The sequence below is a fragment of the Acinonyx jubatus genome, chromosome A2 (genome assembly GCF_027475565.1).
Source record: "Acinonyx jubatus isolate Ajub_Pintada_27869175 chromosome A2, VMU_Ajub_asm_v1.0, whole genome shotgun sequence".
Classification (NCBI taxonomy): Eukaryota; Metazoa; Chordata; class Mammalia; order Carnivora; family Felidae; genus Acinonyx; species Acinonyx jubatus.
The window spans coordinates 28003921-28022508 of NC_069383.1; the positions used below are offsets into that span (position 1 = coordinate 28003921).

The 18588-nt window shown below is 37.6% G+C and overlaps 1 protein-coding gene across 4 annotated transcripts in view; it reads right to left on the minus strand.

Annotated features, from left to right (window-relative positions):
• Positions 1-478: 478 nt before the first annotated feature.
• Positions 479-18588, minus strand: part of ASB15 (ankyrin repeat and SOCS box containing 15) — a 60149-nt gene continuing 42039 nt past the window's right edge. For 2 of the 4 annotated variants that reach the window (XM_027075385.2, XM_015067298.3), the window contains 6 exons: positions 17632-17790; positions 12485-12730; positions 11370-11541; positions 9184-9754; positions 8511-8664; positions 479-3252 (listed from right to left, as the gene is read on the minus strand). In XM_027075385.2, the coding sequence (XP_026931186.1) occupies positions 3080-3252; positions 8511-8664; positions 9184-9754; positions 11370-11541; positions 12485-12730; positions 17632-17790 (1475 nt within the window). In that variant the 3' untranslated portion in view covers positions 479-3079. The other 2 variants (XM_015067301.3, XM_053218150.1) reach the window with 2 other exon arrangements.

An 18588-nucleotide genomic window follows, 5' to 3' on the forward strand; every position in this document is an offset into this window, starting at 1 on the left:
AGCTGCTCCTTTCCCTCCAGGCTCCCTGTAGAATACAAAACAAAATCCACAGTGACCAAAACAACCATGTACATCTTGGCAGCATGGGGCGATGTCATCAAAACTCTATCATGTCAATTCCACAGTGGTTCAACAGGCACCACTGTAGAATGTTTGGCTTCTCTTAAGCCTCAGCAGGGAGAAGCAGCTGTTGCCCTCTTCCAGATAAAGTGACATATCCTAGGAGAAACAGAGTCCTAATTAGATAGAAATTAGTTCCCCTTACCACCCAGGCCACTCAAAAACAAAAGCACAGCTAGGCAACTTCAAAACGTAAGAAAAAAAAAAATTGGATACAGCAATTGTGTCAGTTTCATAGGATACATCTTTCTCCTGCTGTACAAGTACCAAAAGAACCACTTGCAAAACCTATAACATATGCCATCTTTACATTCAAATATTTTGTGAATATGTTACATAAAATGCACTAAAGAAGATGTCACGGCTTTCTTATACTAGAGTTTATTTAATATCCGAAGTATTTTGAATGTATTTACACAAGAATACATTAAAGAAATGTCAGTGCTTTAGTTTACTGAATATCTGAAATATAAAGCAGACTTACATCCCCAGTATTAGTTTTTATTGATTAAGAGCAATGCTTGCAAGTAACAATGCATTTAGTCACAACTAGGAGAAAAATGGAATCATGCAATACTATACACAAAAGATTATAGTTTGAATTAAATAAATAAATAAATTACATTTTAATTTATATAAAATATATCCCCTGGGGAATACAGGAGGTTAAAACTATAGCTCTAGTCGCACAGGGTTTTTTTTCAGGCTTATTTCTCTTTGAAAGATAACTAAAGCTAAATACAACTTGAAAAATTCACAAACCAATCAGGTATTACTATTGAAAGAATACAGTAACTCCAAAGACAAACATAAATATAAGAAAAACATATTATTAAAATCTAAGAAAAACAAATCTCGATAATTACATGATTAAGGTTACATAACCAATTCAGAGACTCAAAACTATCATTTTACCATGATAGTGATGAGGTCACGGATTATTTTTGTCTGGGTCTTATACTAAAACCTACTTATTCAATATACTCAACGAATAATTATCAAACGTTCTCTGCGCTGTAGGGAATGTGTTTGGCTCTAAGTAAACGTTGGAAAACAAAACAGACATAGGCCCTCCTCTCATAGAGCTTCCAGTCTAGTGGGGCAGACAGATGTGAACAGAGGCACCTCTAATACAGCCTGCAAAGTGCTGTGCTGTGGCCCTCCATCCTACAGGAAGGATCGTCTAAGCTGAGACCTTAGGACAAGGGGTGAGAGGGGAAGAAGGAAATGAAAAGAGATTCTAGGCACAGAGAGAGAAAAAAGCAAAGACGCCAAGGCATAAGAGAGCATAGTCCATTTCTACAACAGTGGTTCCCAGACAAAGGACCTTAGGTATTTGTTGGGCCACAGTGAATTTTCACCCATCAACAAGGAAATGAAGGCAGTGTGTTAAATCTTTTAAAAGCTAAAGTCATTCAATTTTAATAATTGTGTTTAAGGCCGACTGATTTCCTGGCGTTAAAATGGCTCCTCTTTTATAAAATGACAGTGATAGTAGATGATAAATTTTTTAAAAATAGAGGACCTTATTTTTTTAATTAGCAAAATTAAAACTGCAGGTATGTAAAATCTAAAAATCTGGGAATCACTGTTCAAACAATAAACTTTTAAAAGGTGTTTAATATGGTTAAAGGAGAGGGGTAAGGAAGAAGTCAAGAGATAAGACTGAGGAGGAAGGCAGGGATTTCAAACAGGAAGGGCCAGGAAGTCCTGGAACTCTAGACTTTATCCTAAAAGCAATGGGAATGATTTTAAGCAGGAGAGTGAAACTCTATTTAGATTTGTAATAGATTGTTCTGGGATGTTGTGTGTAGAATGTATGTTGGACGGAACAAGACAGCAGGAAGGCAAGGCCATTTAGATAGCACTATAGTATCCCACGAGAAAGGAGAGAATACCTAGAATTAGGGCCAAATCAGTAAGACTGAGTAGAAGAAGATGTCTTCAAAGGACAAACTTACCAGGAATTGGTGATTTGTTATATTGGGTAAGAAAAATGGGATGGTCAAGGCTGATGTTCAGGTTTTTCCTAAGTAAACTGAGCTGATGATAATTGGGCTTTACTGAGCTAGAGGATGTAGGAAAAGAGCACTTTTGTGGAGGAATTGAGGTGCCTCTGTCTTTAAAAGTCCATTAGAATACTTGTTTACAGAGCATGAGAGAAAGAGTTGAACTTCAAATATAAATCTTCTAAGTTAATAGCATATGGTTAGTTATTAAAACTCTAGATGTGGATGACATTTCTCCCAGAAAACACAGCATAAGACCGAAACAGGGCTTAGGACATACTAACGCGTTGTCAGCAGATAAACAACACAGAAAGAAGCCAGAGACAAAGTGGCCGGCCAGGGAGGTGGGAGGAGAGCCAAGAGAGCAAGGTGTCTTGAAAGCTAAGAGAAAACCATTTTACGGAGAGAGCAGACGGCAGTGCCAGATGCTGCGGGAATCCGTTGAAAGGACTGAAGAATGCCCTTTGAAATTAGCAACAAGGCAGTTGTTAAAGACCTTGCGAAAGGCAGTGGAGGGAGCCCAAGCCAGATTATAGAGTGTGCATCTGCAGGCAGGAAGGAGCTCTTTTATGCAGTATGGGTATAAAAGAAAGGAAAGAGCCAGCAACTGGCTGGAGATGTGGGTTTGAGAAAGTGGTTGTTTGTTTGTTTTATAAACACAGGAGAGACGTATATGGTAGGAGACACTTGATAGGGAGAAGTTGAAGACTTGTTGGAAGTGAAGATAATTAACAGAAATTCACGTACAAAGTACTGACCAGCTTAAAAAAATCACAACGTAAAGGTTTCTAAAGATGTAAAATACCGTGTCCCCATAAGAACACATGATCATTATAAAATTGTTAATGGATTTAAATACATTTAAGAATATAAAATGATTCCAAGAAATTCTGAAGGACTCCCATTTTAAAATACTTTTAAAATCACATTTGAAAATATTATTTTTTAAATTATGGCAATTTTAGCTCTTGTCCATAGAGATCATACTCTTTAAATAATATATATCTTCGAATGGTTGGTGGTAGAGGGAGCTTCTCCATTGAGGCTGGCTGGCAGAGTCGTTGGAGACCCATAAGTCTTCGAATTTTTAACCGACACAAATGCTTTAACGAGCAAGGGTTCTCTAAAATGATGGGGAAAAAACAAGCAAAAAATAAAAACAGTATCGTGGATTGACTTGTAAGTTACATTCTGGTTTAGAATAACATTAATAGTGTCATTCTAAAAGTCAGATATGTATACATTTAGCAGCTGGCGATTTTAAAAGAAATTCAAAGTGTAATTAAGCATCCCAGGCCACTGCTCCAGAATACAGTCTCCATGAAGACACTTAGCTTGTTTCAGTGTCAGGAAGACAGTCTGGCTCATAGTGGATGTTGAGCCAGGGCATGTTAAATGAATGAATGGAATTGGCTTAAGAAAGCAAATGCTGCACCTGAGTGGTTCAGTTGGGTAAGCGTACAACTCTTGATTTCGGCTCAGGTCATGACCTCACTGTCGTGAGATCGAGCTCATGATGAAATGATTCCATGTATATATAATTCAATCTCAGGTTTGTTTCAGTTTCTGATACTTAAACACTTTGTTTTTTTTTTTTTTAATCTAACATCACTTAAATATCTGATATTAGTCTTTATTTTCAACTCTTTATCTATATTACAACACTGATACATTATCCCAGCAGTATGAGCTAATGAAAGGGCAGTGGAGTACATGGTGTTAGTTGTGGGCTTTGGACGGTTGACATAGATTTAAATCCTGGCTCTGCCACTTGGTATCTGTATGACTTTGAACTTGACCTCTGTGATCTCAGTATTGTCACCTGTGAAATGTGGATAACAATGGGACCTACCTCATAGTGTTGTTTGAAGATCAAATTAATTTATGTAGAGTATTAGAAAACTGCTTGGTACTTTGTAACCATTCATAATGTGAACTATCACTCAGTTCAGGAATAAAAGACATCATATTTCTATTACCTTTGTGATTACCTTCTCAAAAAATTAAAACAGTGTTTTTCAAAAACTATGAAGCCATAATTATTATTACCCAAATAGGCAAAATAAGTCCATTTAAAAAAAAAATTGCATTTTATTTTCTTCTTTAACAAAGACACCGCCTCACATATGTCTGGAGGAATCCTGACATCCAGTGGTTAACCACGCTCACAGCATTCAACTGACTTCCACTCCAGCTACGTTAATGTATGACTGAAACAACAAAACACCACCTTGGTCTTCTTCCTCCTTAGATTTCCTTTCTAAAGTCAGCAGAATTGTTATTCTTTTGTAATAAAAACACATGGACAATTAATTAGCAGTTAGAAGCGAACTCTGTTCTGCCTATGACAGGAAACACAGCAGTGTTGGAGAGACTGGTTTGAGGGAAGACAGACAAGGGTTCAAATCTTTGCTTTGTTTTCCAGGTCTTTAACCTTGGGTAATTAAGGTATTTAAGACTTTGGGTTTTTTTTTTTTTCCTTACAGTCTCCAAAATGTTTTAACCTCTTTATTGTAAAAATAAAATATAAGTAACTACACACATGTATAGCTTTATGAGTCATTATCAGTGATTATGAGATGAATATGTTTAATCACCCCCCAGGTCGTGAATAGAATTTCCCCAGCTGCCCCATAATTTCCTCCATAACCCATTGCAATCTTCATTCATTCCTCCCCTATAAGTTACCACTATTCTGACTTTTGTGGTAATCACTTCCTTTATTTTTTATTTATTTTTTAAAGTAACCTCTGCACCCAACATGGGGCTCGAACTTACAACCCCGAGATCAAGAGTCGCACACTCCACCGACTGAGCCAGCCAGGTGCCCCCGTAATCACTTCCTTTAGAGCTTCATCATCGAAGTGTGCCATCCCTGTGCTATTGTATTGGCAATATTTTTTAAAAATTTGATATGACCTTTAAATCTCTTTTAATCCATCCTCTTCTTTCCATCCCCTTCTCTTCCCTTCATTTAATCTTTTAAGAACCAAAAAGCCCAGCAGTTTCCCACAGCCTAAATTTTGCTGATTGCATTTTCATGGTGCAGCTCCGTGCTTCACCTCCATTTCTGGTTCTGGCAAATTGATAGCTGGATGCAGAGACTTGAGCAGACTCAGGTTTGATCTCTTGGGAAAAACTATAGCTGGTGTTGTGTTCTTTCATCAAGGGCCACATAATGAGATAATAGGAACAGCTGATGCTCAGTGACCACATCCATTAGCTGACTGGGGGTTGCAAAATGGTGACATCTAGTTTTATCATTTCTTTTTCATTTATTATTTGGAATACTTGTATAAAGAGACGCTTTTTCTCCTCTACTTTTTGGTTACCAGTGACACAAATCACATAGGTAAGACAGAATAAATGCTTAGATCTTTTCCTTTATAAGCTTTCAAGATAATGAATTGATTTTCTTATCATCTGAAGTTGATCAATTTTTAAAATATCATACTTAAGCATATTTAATTGATTTCAACTTATTGATATAATTACCCTTTGGAAGCTTAATTGTCCCATCTTTGGCCAGTAGGAGCCTCTTCAAGTTGGCTCCTGAATTCTTTTGGCATGCTCTTGTAGGCTTTGTGGGCTCGTTTGCAATGTGGAATGACACATATCCCAGACTTGTCTTGCACACTGCTTCCTGAGACCTGAAATCATCCATTTCTTTTTCTAGGAAACGATATTTCAAGACCACAGTCTGGGTACTGGGGATGTTCATTGCTACTCAGTCTGTCTTTATTTCTAAGCCTTTTTTTGTAGACACACACACACACACACACACACACACACACACACACACACACACCCCAGGTAAAATAGCTTGAGTTCATATTGATTCTTCCAATTCAAGGTCAAGCTAAAAGATGTTTGTTTTTTTTTAACATATTACATCTGTATTTCCTTCCTTCCACACAAATAAACTGGTTCTCAATGATACAAAGAATAATAGAGTTAGAATATCCCACAATCATTCACTTACTAAATGCATCTCTCATTCTCAAATAACATTAGTTCTGTTATTATGCCACCATCATATAATTTGATATCTTTAAAGAATGTTTTTGTGTAGGGGCGCCTGGCTGGCCTGGTCAGTGGAGTATGTAACTCCTTGTCTCGGGGTTAGTTCAAGCCTCACATAGGGTGTAGAGATTACTTAAAAATAAAACCTTAAAAAACTGTTTTTGTGTGTGCTCTCTTCATTTTATTTATTTCTAATGTTTATTTATTTTTGAGAGAGAGACAGAGACAGAGACAGAGACAGAGTGTGAGTGGGTGAGGGGCAGAGGGAGTGGGAGACAAAGAATCCAAAGCAGGCTCCAGGCTCTGAGATGTCAGCCCAGAGCCCAACGCGAGGCTTGAACTCATGAACCATGAAATCATAACCTGAGCCGAAGTCGGACACTCAACTGACTGTGCCATCCAGGCACCCCTGCTCTCTCTGTTTTAAAATAGTTGTGTCATACCCACATTATCTGGCCATGCAACCCTACATATTGTATCTTCTCTCTTTTAAATAGCAGTTAGTCTTGGTATTCTGTCTAATGCTCAGTACTAGTCCTTATGTCATTACCTCTTCTCATTTTGGTTTGTCTGAAGCTCGTTTCCTAGTGGATTCTTCAGAAGGCGATCAGAGGAACAATATTACCTGACAGAATCTGATTTTTCCCCCGTAAGTCCATTGTTTTTGCCTACATGACCAAAGAATATAGTAATTTGTGGTTTTGTCTTTTCATCACAGATTTTTTTTTTGTAATATAGGTTTTTGTATTTGTTCTGTTCCCTCAAACAGGAGATTTGTTGGTTTTCCTTTTCAAGGAACCCTATTATTCCTTTCTTTACTCTTTATTGCCTGTCTTTAATATCTGTCGCTGCATTTCAAATGCTTTGGTTTATTCCTTTATTTCTATTTTATTTAAAAGTTTTTCTTCTGTTCCAACTTCTGTTTCTCTGAAGGTATTATCTGTTGCCTTATTAGTTCTTGACTTCATACTGGTTCAGCCTTATATTTGAAATTAATTTTTTAAAAAAAGAAATTATTTTTTTCTTTTTATGTCAAGTTCCTTCCTTAGTTGTTATCTCATTTCTGAAGTTTTGTAATTCAGAACTTGTGTGGTTCTTTTGTGTCTTATAGCATTTTCCTTACACTGTTTAGCCCATTTTGAAATTAAGTTTTTAGTTTTCATCTGTCCTGAGGGTGTGCTTTTCTAGTGTGCTTTCTTGTCTGTGAGGATATTAGTCTGTTCCTCTTCCTATTTTTTCTTATAATAAATTTATATGAAACTTGACTGTGATAATTTTCTGTTGCTCATTTTGACGTGACATTAGTTTTCCTGAAGTTTTAGAAGGATGCTTGGTCTAAGGTAGCTCTTCTGACTTTACAGAACTTCCTATTCTGTTGTCTTCTTGCAACGATCTAAAATAGTGGCTTGCTCCTGAGGTTTCTTGGTTCTGTTTGCTGCCCCTCCTTTTGTCTGGAGTTTCTCATGGCTCTGTCCTGCTTGATTTTGATTTTATTCCCAATGTGGGCTGTGGTTCAGAAAGGGAGACTTAACAGGTCAGTTTCAAGAATTTATAGGGTCCAGGGGGGCCTGGCTGGCTCAGTTGGTGGGGCATGTAACTCTTGATCTTGGGATCATGAGTTCAAGCCCCATGTAGGGCATAGAGCTTATAAAATAAATAAAATAAAATAAAATAAAATAAAATAAAATAAAATAAAATAAAATAAATAAAATATTGGTTTGCAAACATTAATGAGCTTCAGAATTACTTAACATGTAAAAAAGAAAAAAGAATTTATACGGTCCAAACTGTTTTGTAATTGCCCTTAGTCTTAGTTCGTATTTATAATATGACTCACTTTTATTATAAACTAAACTTTAACCTAGAGAATACAAAATAGCCAGCCTATAAGGCAAACTTTTGATAGGAATTTGTCAATAAAGACCTGAGAGAGAGCATATCAAAAAGGCTAACTCTAATTCATTCCATTCATCCATTTACTTGGTATTTATTATTTACTACTCACTAGGTATCATGCCAAGTCTTGAGAATACAAAAACAAACAAAACAGATGCCTGCCCACATGGAGATGAGTCTATGTATCTTATAGTCTTATAGAAGTTTTTTTTTAATATGTTTGTCAAATGTTAATATAGTTATAGTATTACTCATTATACAATTAAAGATTTGGAAACTGTTAGGAAAAGCCAGTACTTAGCATCCTTATCAGAGGAAGTATTAAGGATGATTTTTAAACACCTGGATAATTCTGAAAACAAAGTAGCACAGAAAAAGTATCAAATATGACATTAAGAAACTTCCCCTGTATACATTCTTCATAAAAAAAATTATAGGCAAAACTTTTTTTTTTTTTTTTACCTAGTATTTGACGGATTTCTGGCCATTCTCTCTGTACTTGTAGTGCAGACTTCAGTTTAGCACACAGAGGGATATAATCCATGTAATCAATTAATACACGAATAACGCTGCCTACCAAGTGTTTCATCCAAGGAACTGTAATAAACTCACAGAACTGAGAGAATTGATAAAATTTAATTTAGTAGTACATTTAATATACTATATACATAAGCACTCAATTTTGCTATGAAAAATTACTATTGTCTTCTTATGGAAAATACAAGTACCCTCCTTGTAATGAACAAAAAAGAAAAAGAAATTGTTTACTTGCACCTAGGAAACTATGAGCCCTGAAGCTATGTGCATGACTTTGATGTGATTGCAGTCAAGAGCATGGAAGAATCAGGTGGCTTTCCATGATTCTTCTCTCCATGTTTCCATCTCCCATATTCGACCACATACACATAAATTATTAATTGCATACATTTTCATTTTTGTCTACATTCAGTTTCCAATTCAAGAAAAATAATTAATCTTTTTTGACTAGTTTTATGCTTATCTCCCCATATTATTGCCAAAAAGAATTCAAGAATAAGAAAAATACAAGAGTGGATTTTTCTTTTCTTGTGATATCCCTAAGTGAGCAAAAGTTAGGATGATGACCCAGTAGGAAGAAGAAAAGGATGTAACTCACCGGGTTATCTTTTATTACACAAGATGTCCACCCCGGTAGTACCTCTTCTTCTATCTCTGACCACACAAATGAATTTCCAAAGATGTTCCCATGCATGCAGTCAAAGCACATCTCCACTTGATAGCCATTATTCAGCAACAGCCTCAGCATTACCTCGTCATTTAGGGCATATTGAATGGCACTGGGGAAACGTGTGTCATTCACACGCATAAAATAACAATTGACGTTAGCTCCGTGGGAGAGAAGCAGCCGGACAATTTCATGGTTATTGGCCCTCACTGCCACGAGTAGACAGTTGAGGGGATCTAGGTTTGGGTCTGCACCTGCAGCCAGAAGGACTTCTGTGCACTGGATATCATTGTTAGAAACGGCAAAATAGAGCGCAGTCTTCCGCTCATCATCATAGCTCTCGGAAATGTGGTCAGCAAGCAGGGTATTGACATCAAAGCCATTTTCAATAAGCAGCTCTAGGCACTGTACATTTTGTCCATCTGCTGCTGAGTGAATTGGTGTTAGCCCACTTTTCTGGATTGCATTTTTGGATGTTATTGGGATAAGATACTTCAGCGCACTAAAAAAAAAAGTCAAATATCCACATGGCATGAAGAAAACGAAGAATTTCAATAAACCAGATTCCTCACTAGACAAGTGAATGCAGCCTGTTTAACTTCTTTTACTTTCTCTAGATAACCTCATACAAAACATTTAACATTTAACCTTTGCCCACTGGCTTACTGCTTAGTTTAGTGTAATTCAGTTTTGTTTTTAGTTTCCCATTCTAAATATTCCTGGGCAACATGCTCAATGTCCTATGTTTGGTCCTAGAGTTGTGGTTCCTTAGGAACCCTCTCCATCTTCCAATTCTCTTTGGAACAACATAATATTTATAAACAACCAAAGCTATGTAATGAAAAAAATATAAGAGGTTAGCTCATCTGACCCCATAGAAGAACACTTCATAATCTTGACCATGAGAATTATGGAGTCATAGGACGTGACCTTGAACATTGCTTAGTCCAACCCCTCATTTAACGGAAGAGCAACAGGAAGTCTGGAGAGGTGAAATGACTTGTCCAAGGTCACACAGCTGGATGTGGAGCAAGGACTAGAGTCCAGGCCTTTTGAATTCTCATTTGTTACTTCTCTCTCACTGCTTCCTGAGCAGTCTATGCTTCAGTAGTGGCCACGCACATCCTGCCTCCCTCCATATAGCTTGCAATTGAATTAATAGCCACAAAAAAAGAGTCTTTATTAGTCCATCACCCTTTATTAGTCCAATGGGGATAACTCGCCACAGCTTAGGTTTCTAACAACCTGTGATAAACAGTTGTGAATTTCACACTTGCCTGAACAACTAGACACACATGAGAGCCACAGCAAGGATAACTTGATCTCTTGTGCCTAATTCAGAGCTACCATGTGTGAATTTATGAACACTGGGAGTAAATCCAGGTAACTTTAACAACATGTCACTTAGCGTCAATTATGTGTCATTGGCCACTTAGCCAATGTGGCCACTGAATGCTCTAAAGCCTAATGATTTCAAAGTTTTTGAACTTATAAAATATATTTAATCTCCTAAAGCCATCCTCTTATGGTGGGTGGTTTAATATAGTGATTGTAGATTTCTATTGATGTGTTGATTGTGGCACATTTTGTGATTTAAAAATCTATCCGACCTTCCCCCCACCCCAAGAATAAAGAAATCTGAACTTATGGTGAAACTTCTCTATTCAAGGATAAATTTGACATTATATCATAATACTTGTAGGTATTAATAAAAATTAGAGTAATACTGGTGGCATTGTCACAAAGTCCTTTGTCAAAGGCAAAAGTTTTAGAAACCATGTAGCTTTTTGTTAAACACATTGAAAAACAAAACAAAACAGAAAGGCATATTTAAGTGGTTTGTGCAGAATTCTCAGTTATAACTTACTTCCTTCTAAAAGAAAAATTTTTGATTATAAAAGTGGTATAAGTTGAATGTGGAAATTCTAGAAAAGTACCAGAATATAAAAAGAAAGGGAAAAATCAAACAAATATTTATGTACCCAAAACTTGTGAACAGTGTGTCTTTTTCTTTTCAGATTTTGGGAGGTATTAAATAGATAAGACTTGAGATTCTACTGTACATACAATTTTGTATATTTCAACTTAAAATGATCCTCTTATGATTTATTACTCACAGATAATGTCCCTCGTAGGCAGCTCGGTGTATTGGAAGATGCCCTGCTCTGTTGGGTACATTTCCACTTCCTCCATATTCCAGCAGGAGGGAAATGCAGTCAGGATTGCCCCCTCCTGCTGCCTCAAACAATACTGAAGCCCCATCATCCGCCAAAGCAAACACATCACCACCTGGCAATATAAAACATATGGCATAATGATAACTGGAGTTATCTTGAAATTGTCATGACAGTCGCCTTAATAATAACCTGCTGTTTTCCTTTCTGGCTAGGACTTAAAAAATTAAAAGTATAAGATTAAGAACAGCTGTGTTCTCAGTATTTTCAATAAACAATTATGCATGCGTGTTTCATTTTATTAGAAAATCTTTGCATGAGAAATCAAGAAGTCAATTTACAAGGTAGACAAGTGCTCCCAAGAAAAGGAGTAGTTAGCCTTTCAAATTTAAAGGCAATGTTAACACTCTATTCCATTTCAACAACTGCCCTCTATGTGCTGTGTGTGACCCAGCAGAAGATCCTAAAATGAAAAAATAAGAATACCTTAAGGAGCTCAGAAGAGAAATGAGACAAAATATTATCAAAGAACACAAACCGCATAACATTCGGACTAGGAGTCCGAAGTGACATTAGGACCAGGAATCATGATGTGGGAGAAAGAAGTGTTTGAATTCTGGCTCCGCTGTAGACTGAGAGAGTCTGGGGCAAGCTACTTACTTCTACGAATATCTGTCTCCTCCTCTGTAAAATATCGCTTATTTCATAGGGTTCATACGATAATTAAACGAGGTTGTGTTGTTGGGAGGGGGGCTCAAAAATGTTAGTTTTTTCTCCATAGAGGATCCTTGGGGGAGCATATGGCCCTAGCCTTTATTTACAAAGGAGGAAACTGAGGACCAGAAGTTTTAGTAAGGGTAGGCGGATTCGTAGGTCATGATGTATAGGGAGTAATTAAGTTGTGGAAGAGGGGATTTCAAGAGGTTTCTCGAGGAGCTGGGTACAAAAGCTTGAGGCCCAGTTACATTCAGGAGAGAAAGGGGAGGCAATGAGGAATGGAGAAAAGGAAATTGAGGGACAGGAGAAACAGCAAGAATGTGCAATTCCTTTTCAGATACCTCTGTGGATTAGGTGTTCCAACACATCACAGTGACCATACTCAGCAGCAACACCTAACGGCGTGACTCCAAATCCGTCTCTCAAGTGGACATTGCCTCCGTGGTTTAGTAGCAGCGCTATGATATCCTTGCGGCCTTGTTTGGCCGCTTCATGCATTGCTGACCATCGCTTGATGCAGGGCTGGTCAAGGCTGGCATTGTGTTTAAGCAGAGTGAACACCATGTCGTAGGAGCCCTTTTTTACAGCTGGAGGATGATTTCAAAAAGAACGTCAACAGTAGGCATATTGGCATGGATACTTTAGATGGTATGAAACGTTATTAAATTTATTTTTTAATTTTTAAAAATGTTTATTTACTTTTGAGAGAGAGAGAGAGAGAACAAGCAGGGGAGGGGCAGAGAGAGAGGGAGAAAGACGATCCAAAAAGGGCTCTGTGCTGACAGCAAACAGCACGATGCTGGGCTCGAACTCCCCAACCATGAGATCATAACCTGAGCCAAAGTCGGATGCTTAACTGAGTGAGCCACCCAAGTGCCCCTAACTACTAAATTTAATGCCAAAATAGATATTACCTATTCCTTCTTCTTCTATAAGAAAATATTGTAGTTTTCATACTCCTTCTATTTCTCACACCCAAGATGATGTCTTTTCAAGACCCTGGTCTGAGGAGGATAAGACTTTCATGGAAATCATGCGCATCTCTAAAATAGGATGTTATGTATACTCTTTCTAAACTTTAGAAAATGAAAATAAGTGAAATGAAAATAACATCCTCTGTTGGGTTGTATAAATTAAATAATGTATGGAAATGCTTAGTATATACTAGGAGCTCAATAAATTATAACTATTATTATTAATATAATTTCATCACTTCTAGGATCCTGGAGCCACATGTGTGAATAATATTTATCAAGTCCCCTCATCACCCCCCAGAAACATTTTTTTTCCTCCACCAAAGATAGCAGCACGTATTAAATGAACTTCTCTTTCCTGTGGTCTTAATGGGAGGTTAGCAACGAGAAGGTCTAGAATCCAGGTAGGTCCAATGTTCTAAATAGGTGAAGTCTATGATAGCTAATGTACTGCAGTGTAGGGGATTCACTAGATTGTATGTCGCTCTCCCCCTCTGCTTGTTTCTAATAGATGAAATTACAGGTAAAATTTCCCCCAACTCGGCTTTGGATTATTTAAGAGATTGTCCCAATTTAGGTATAAATAATTCTGGAAGACGTAATGTCTCTTATCAGTAAGTCAAATCTTAGTAAGAAACAGAGAAGGACGAGTGCTACTCCCTGCAAATGGAGGTAAATACAATTACATTCACTCACTCATTTGTTCATTCATTCATTCATTCATTCAGTTGATATGCTCTGGCTATATGAGAGGCACTGCCGGATCCTGTGGACAACGGGGAAAAGATGGACTTGGTTCTCACTCATGCAATTGACAATTTAGGGAAGAAGCCTATATTGTCTTCCATTTGAAGAGAGACTCAAAGTCCAGGTCTTTGCTGGGAAATACAGGACGAGATGGGGGTGGGGGGCACATAGAACATCTTGGGGAGCAAGGGGGCAGAATACAGAAAGCATCTCAGGCCAAAGCAAGGGAAAGGGCCCTCAAAGGCATGACAAGAGGATGAAGACTTAATTTGGAGGCAGGCAAGCCGTCACTGTGGTGAGATTTCAGTTTTTCTCCTGCTCACTAGAGTCTGTTGACAAATGCCTTTCTCTGAATCACCCACCTGCCGCTGGCAGCTCTAATTATAGTGAATTACCTCATCCTAGCTGGTGTCATTGCAGAGAAAACATCAATAAGTTAAATGAACTAAGAGGTATGTGTCCTCATTTATCTTCTTGCTCCTGTTACATTTTTTCTAGAAAAAAAATGAATTCAAATAATGAAACTCTTCCATTGCGATCTGTTTTCCTTTTGTCTGACCCAGAAAACATGTTGATTATAGATATTAGTCTTTTTTCATGAAAATATCATAGACAGGCCATATTCAGCTTAACATAATTTTAAAAATAAAACTTTACTTGCAGTTTAACTGTTTTGGAACTAATAATTTATTTTATTTTGAATAGGAATAATAATGGAAGTCATGGGAACACCTCCCAAACTAACCCATGAAGACATTCTTAACCAATAAATGGCTGAAATAATGAAAACTAATAAGGCACAGTATTTGTCTAACACAACTAAGTAAAATAAAGCTTAAGATAACATATAGCAAAAAATATACATATATCTTCAACAATAATGCTTAAAGAAACAAACTTCAGTTGAAAAGTTAGGGAATTAGAGACTTGCATAGATTATAGGCACATTTAAACACTTTATAGTTTGCTGGCACTATTCCTTTTAACCTTAAATTTCTGTAATTTTCTCTTTTTTATGTTTATTTATTTATTTTGAGAGAGAGAGAGCGTGCATGCATGGAGAGAGTCAGAGAAAGAGAGGGAGAGAGAGAGAATCACAGGTAGGTTCCCAGCTGTCAGTGCAGAGCCTGATGTGGGGCTTGAACTCACAAACTGTGAGATCATGACCTGAGCAGGAACTAAGAGTCAGATGATTAACCAACTGAGCCACCCAGGTGCCCAAATTTCTGTCATTTTCTTTCTTTTTCTTGATATGCATGTTTTGCTCATGTAATTTTTTTTTTTATTATCAGCAGTGATTTATCTTGTGACTCCTAAGACATACAAATTAGAGAAGAGATATTTTTCTGAGGCTTCTTGACAAGGATGGGCAGACTGAAAGAGGAGATGGAGTGAAGAGGATGCGTATTGATTTGTGAGAAAGACAGTGTCTGAAATAAAATTAACTGAGCTGTAAATGACATGAGGATGTGGGACAAGAAGGGCAGCAGAACTGAGATGTTGTGCCCCATGGTTCCCCGGGCTTCCTCTATCCCCTGGACCCTGCTGGCCAGGACAATCTCGTGGCTATCCAACTAGAGAAAGGTGACACCAACTTCAGAGGAGTGGGCAAAGAAGGAGTGTGAGCACAAAATACCCTCATTAAGTGTCAGATGATCACAAATTAGATATCTAACCCTCAGCAAGTAACCATGTGATGGACTGTAAGACATCAAAGTACCACAAGTAAGGGCCCGATGGCTGATAGCAAAGAAGGGCCCTGGAGAGACCTAAAGTGATTTTTTTTTTTTTGCCATCTAAGCATATTCTGTAATAAAGACAAAGACAATGCCATCAGGCTAAGAAAACTAAAAATGACATTACACATAAAAATAAAAAGAACAACATATTTTTCTCTTATCTCTCCCTTTGTAAGTTAATGGACTATGAGTAGCAAATTTCAAAGTAGCCTACAGAGTCAAAAAGAAAACTGGGAAGGTGCCACAGATGATCCGTTTTCCTATAGAACCTAAAAATACTTGACATGGGTTCCACCAAGAAGGTCCTGGGAGAAGGTAACCCAAGAAAAAAATTTTTCCCCAGGTATGTGGATGATGGGGACATAAATGAACACCTTCAGAAAAGTTCCTTCCTGAGACTTTTGTCTTCTCTTTGAAATTACCATTTATCTTTAAAAAATTTTTTTAAATGTTTATTCATTTTTGAGAGACAGAGTGCAAGTGGGGGAGGGGCAGAGAGAGAGGGGGACACAGTATCTGAAGCCAACTCCAGGCTCTGAGCTATAAGCACAGAGCTGGCGTGGGGCTCAAACCAATGAACCATGAGATCATGACCTGAACTGAAGGTGGACGGACGCTCAACTGACTGAGCCACCCAGGCGCCCCTTACCATTTAGCTTTTAACATTATTTCCGAATGTTAATTCTATTTTGACTCTGATAACATAATGATCAACTTCCTTTCCCATACTTCAGATATTTCTGGAGTAGAGAAACTAACACATGCAACTTTGAAATATATATAAATACTGAATGCTCTGTTGTAAGCATTAAAAGCAAAGAGAAATCAAATGAGGGATAATCATGACTTAGCTGTGCTTTATATAAGTGAATTGAGGATAGCAAGTAGAGAATAATTCTACATTTGCAAAATAAGGCAGTATACAAACTCTGGAAAGGTGTGTGCTTTTTTTTTTTTTTTTGCAGAAATTAAAGATCTACAGATATTTATAGAATTATTTATAGCAACAACAACACATACATGGATGTCATTGCAAATACCCCATGGCAAGTGCCTTTAAAAATAATACAGATCACATTAATAGTGGTGATGTAACCATAGGTGAATATGCTATTTCATATGTATAGAACCTGCCCAGGATGAGAGTTTTGGTTTACTTCTAAAAAGCATCAGTTATTGTAACAAATTCCACAACTCTACATGACAGGAAATGTTATCTCTGGTCATTTGTAGTTAATCTCATCTCACTTTTACAAACAGACTTGCCAATTTTTATTGGTCAACAGAAATAGCAGGATGCACAGACTGAGAAGAAACTGACAAATGACAGCTTTAGGTTTACCATCATTCCTTGTGTCATAGTTGTGAACCCCTTCATAGGTGCCCACTGCTGCATCTATGTGATCAGAATCTGCTGACGCTTCATTGTTCTGATGTGGACCTTCAATCTCTCTTTCCAACCCTCTTTCTTCTTCTTTCTTCTTGCTATCTGCTGCACATGCAACCTTACTTACAACTGACCACCACCTAGAGAATATTCCTTTAGAACTGGCACTGCTCAGGGCACCTGGGTGGCTCAGTTGGTTGAGTGTCCGACTTTGGCTCAGGTCATGATCTCATGGTTCCTGAGTTTGAGCCCTGTATGGGGCTCTGTGCTGACAGCCCAGAGCCTGTAGCCTGCTTCGGATTCTGTGTCTTCCTCTCTGCCCTGTCCCACTCACGTTCTGTCTCTCTCAAAAATCAATACACATTAAAAAAAAAAAAAAAAAAAAAAGGACTGGCACTTCTGGCTTCACAAAACTCCAGGATTGGACCCAGCACTTAGTTGGTGCTGAAGGATCTTTCACATTGGACCTCTTTGTAGGATTAAAAAAACAAAATCATAAGGCAGATGAGATGGGTGTTAGGGGAGGAGCTCAGGGAAGAGAAGGAGATGAGGTCACATAACTTCAATACATAGTGGTTTCCAATAAATACTTATTAAATATTCATCAAACTATGAAAGTTCTAGAAAAGAAGATCATTTACCAATCAGAAGTGGCGTCTCTCCTTTGTCGTTTTTGGTGTTTGGCCACACTCCCTTTTCTAGTAAAGTTCTTACATTTTCCACCAGACCAGCTTTGACTGCCAAAGTCAAGGGTGTTTCTCCTTCAGAGGTCTTGAACTCCCAGAGTGTCTGGTAGGATGCTGAGATATGAAAGTATTGTATAAAGTTAAAAATCTTAAAGGATATTACAAAGATCAGAGTAATTCAACATTACATACTTCGGATTAGACAAAGTCAACTGATGACAAGGAAAGATTAAAAGATGTGATTAAAGTTTATCAAATGCTGGTGAGTGTACATAGATGAGCATGTACTCGACAGCTAGAAAACCAACATCTGTGTTCCAAGGTTGTTTTTATTTTTTTAGTGGATTGTATATTCTTTTTCTTTAAATATAAATTGTAAAATAACTCCCTGGTCCTTTGTATTATTATTTAAATTGCACCTGAAACTGATTTTTGTCAAATAAAATCTGTGAATGTCAGAATGAGAATGTATCTGAATACTGTCAGAAAATGTTAGAAAAGAAATACCATGTTTATCATCAGCTTCTACATCTATTTGTCTCTCCGTTGAGCTATCTATTTTCTTCTGGCTGGCTGGCTGGATAGTCAATTATCAAGCAGCAAGGATTGCCTCCTAGAGCACAGAACGAGGGAGCACCCTTGAGGGTTGAAAGACAGGGCACTTACAAGACATTTAAAAAGTTGCGGAGGGGTGCCTGGATGGCTCAGTTGGTTAAGCACCTGACTTTGGCTCAGGTCATGATCTCGCAGTTTATGAACTGGAGCCCTGCTGTACTGACAGCTCAGAGCCTAGAGCCTGCTTTGGATTCTGTGTCTCGCTCTCTCTCTTCCCCTCCCCTGCTCGTGCTCTCTCTCTCTCTCTCTCTCTCTCTCTCAAAGAAATAAACATTAAAAGAATAATAATAAAATAAA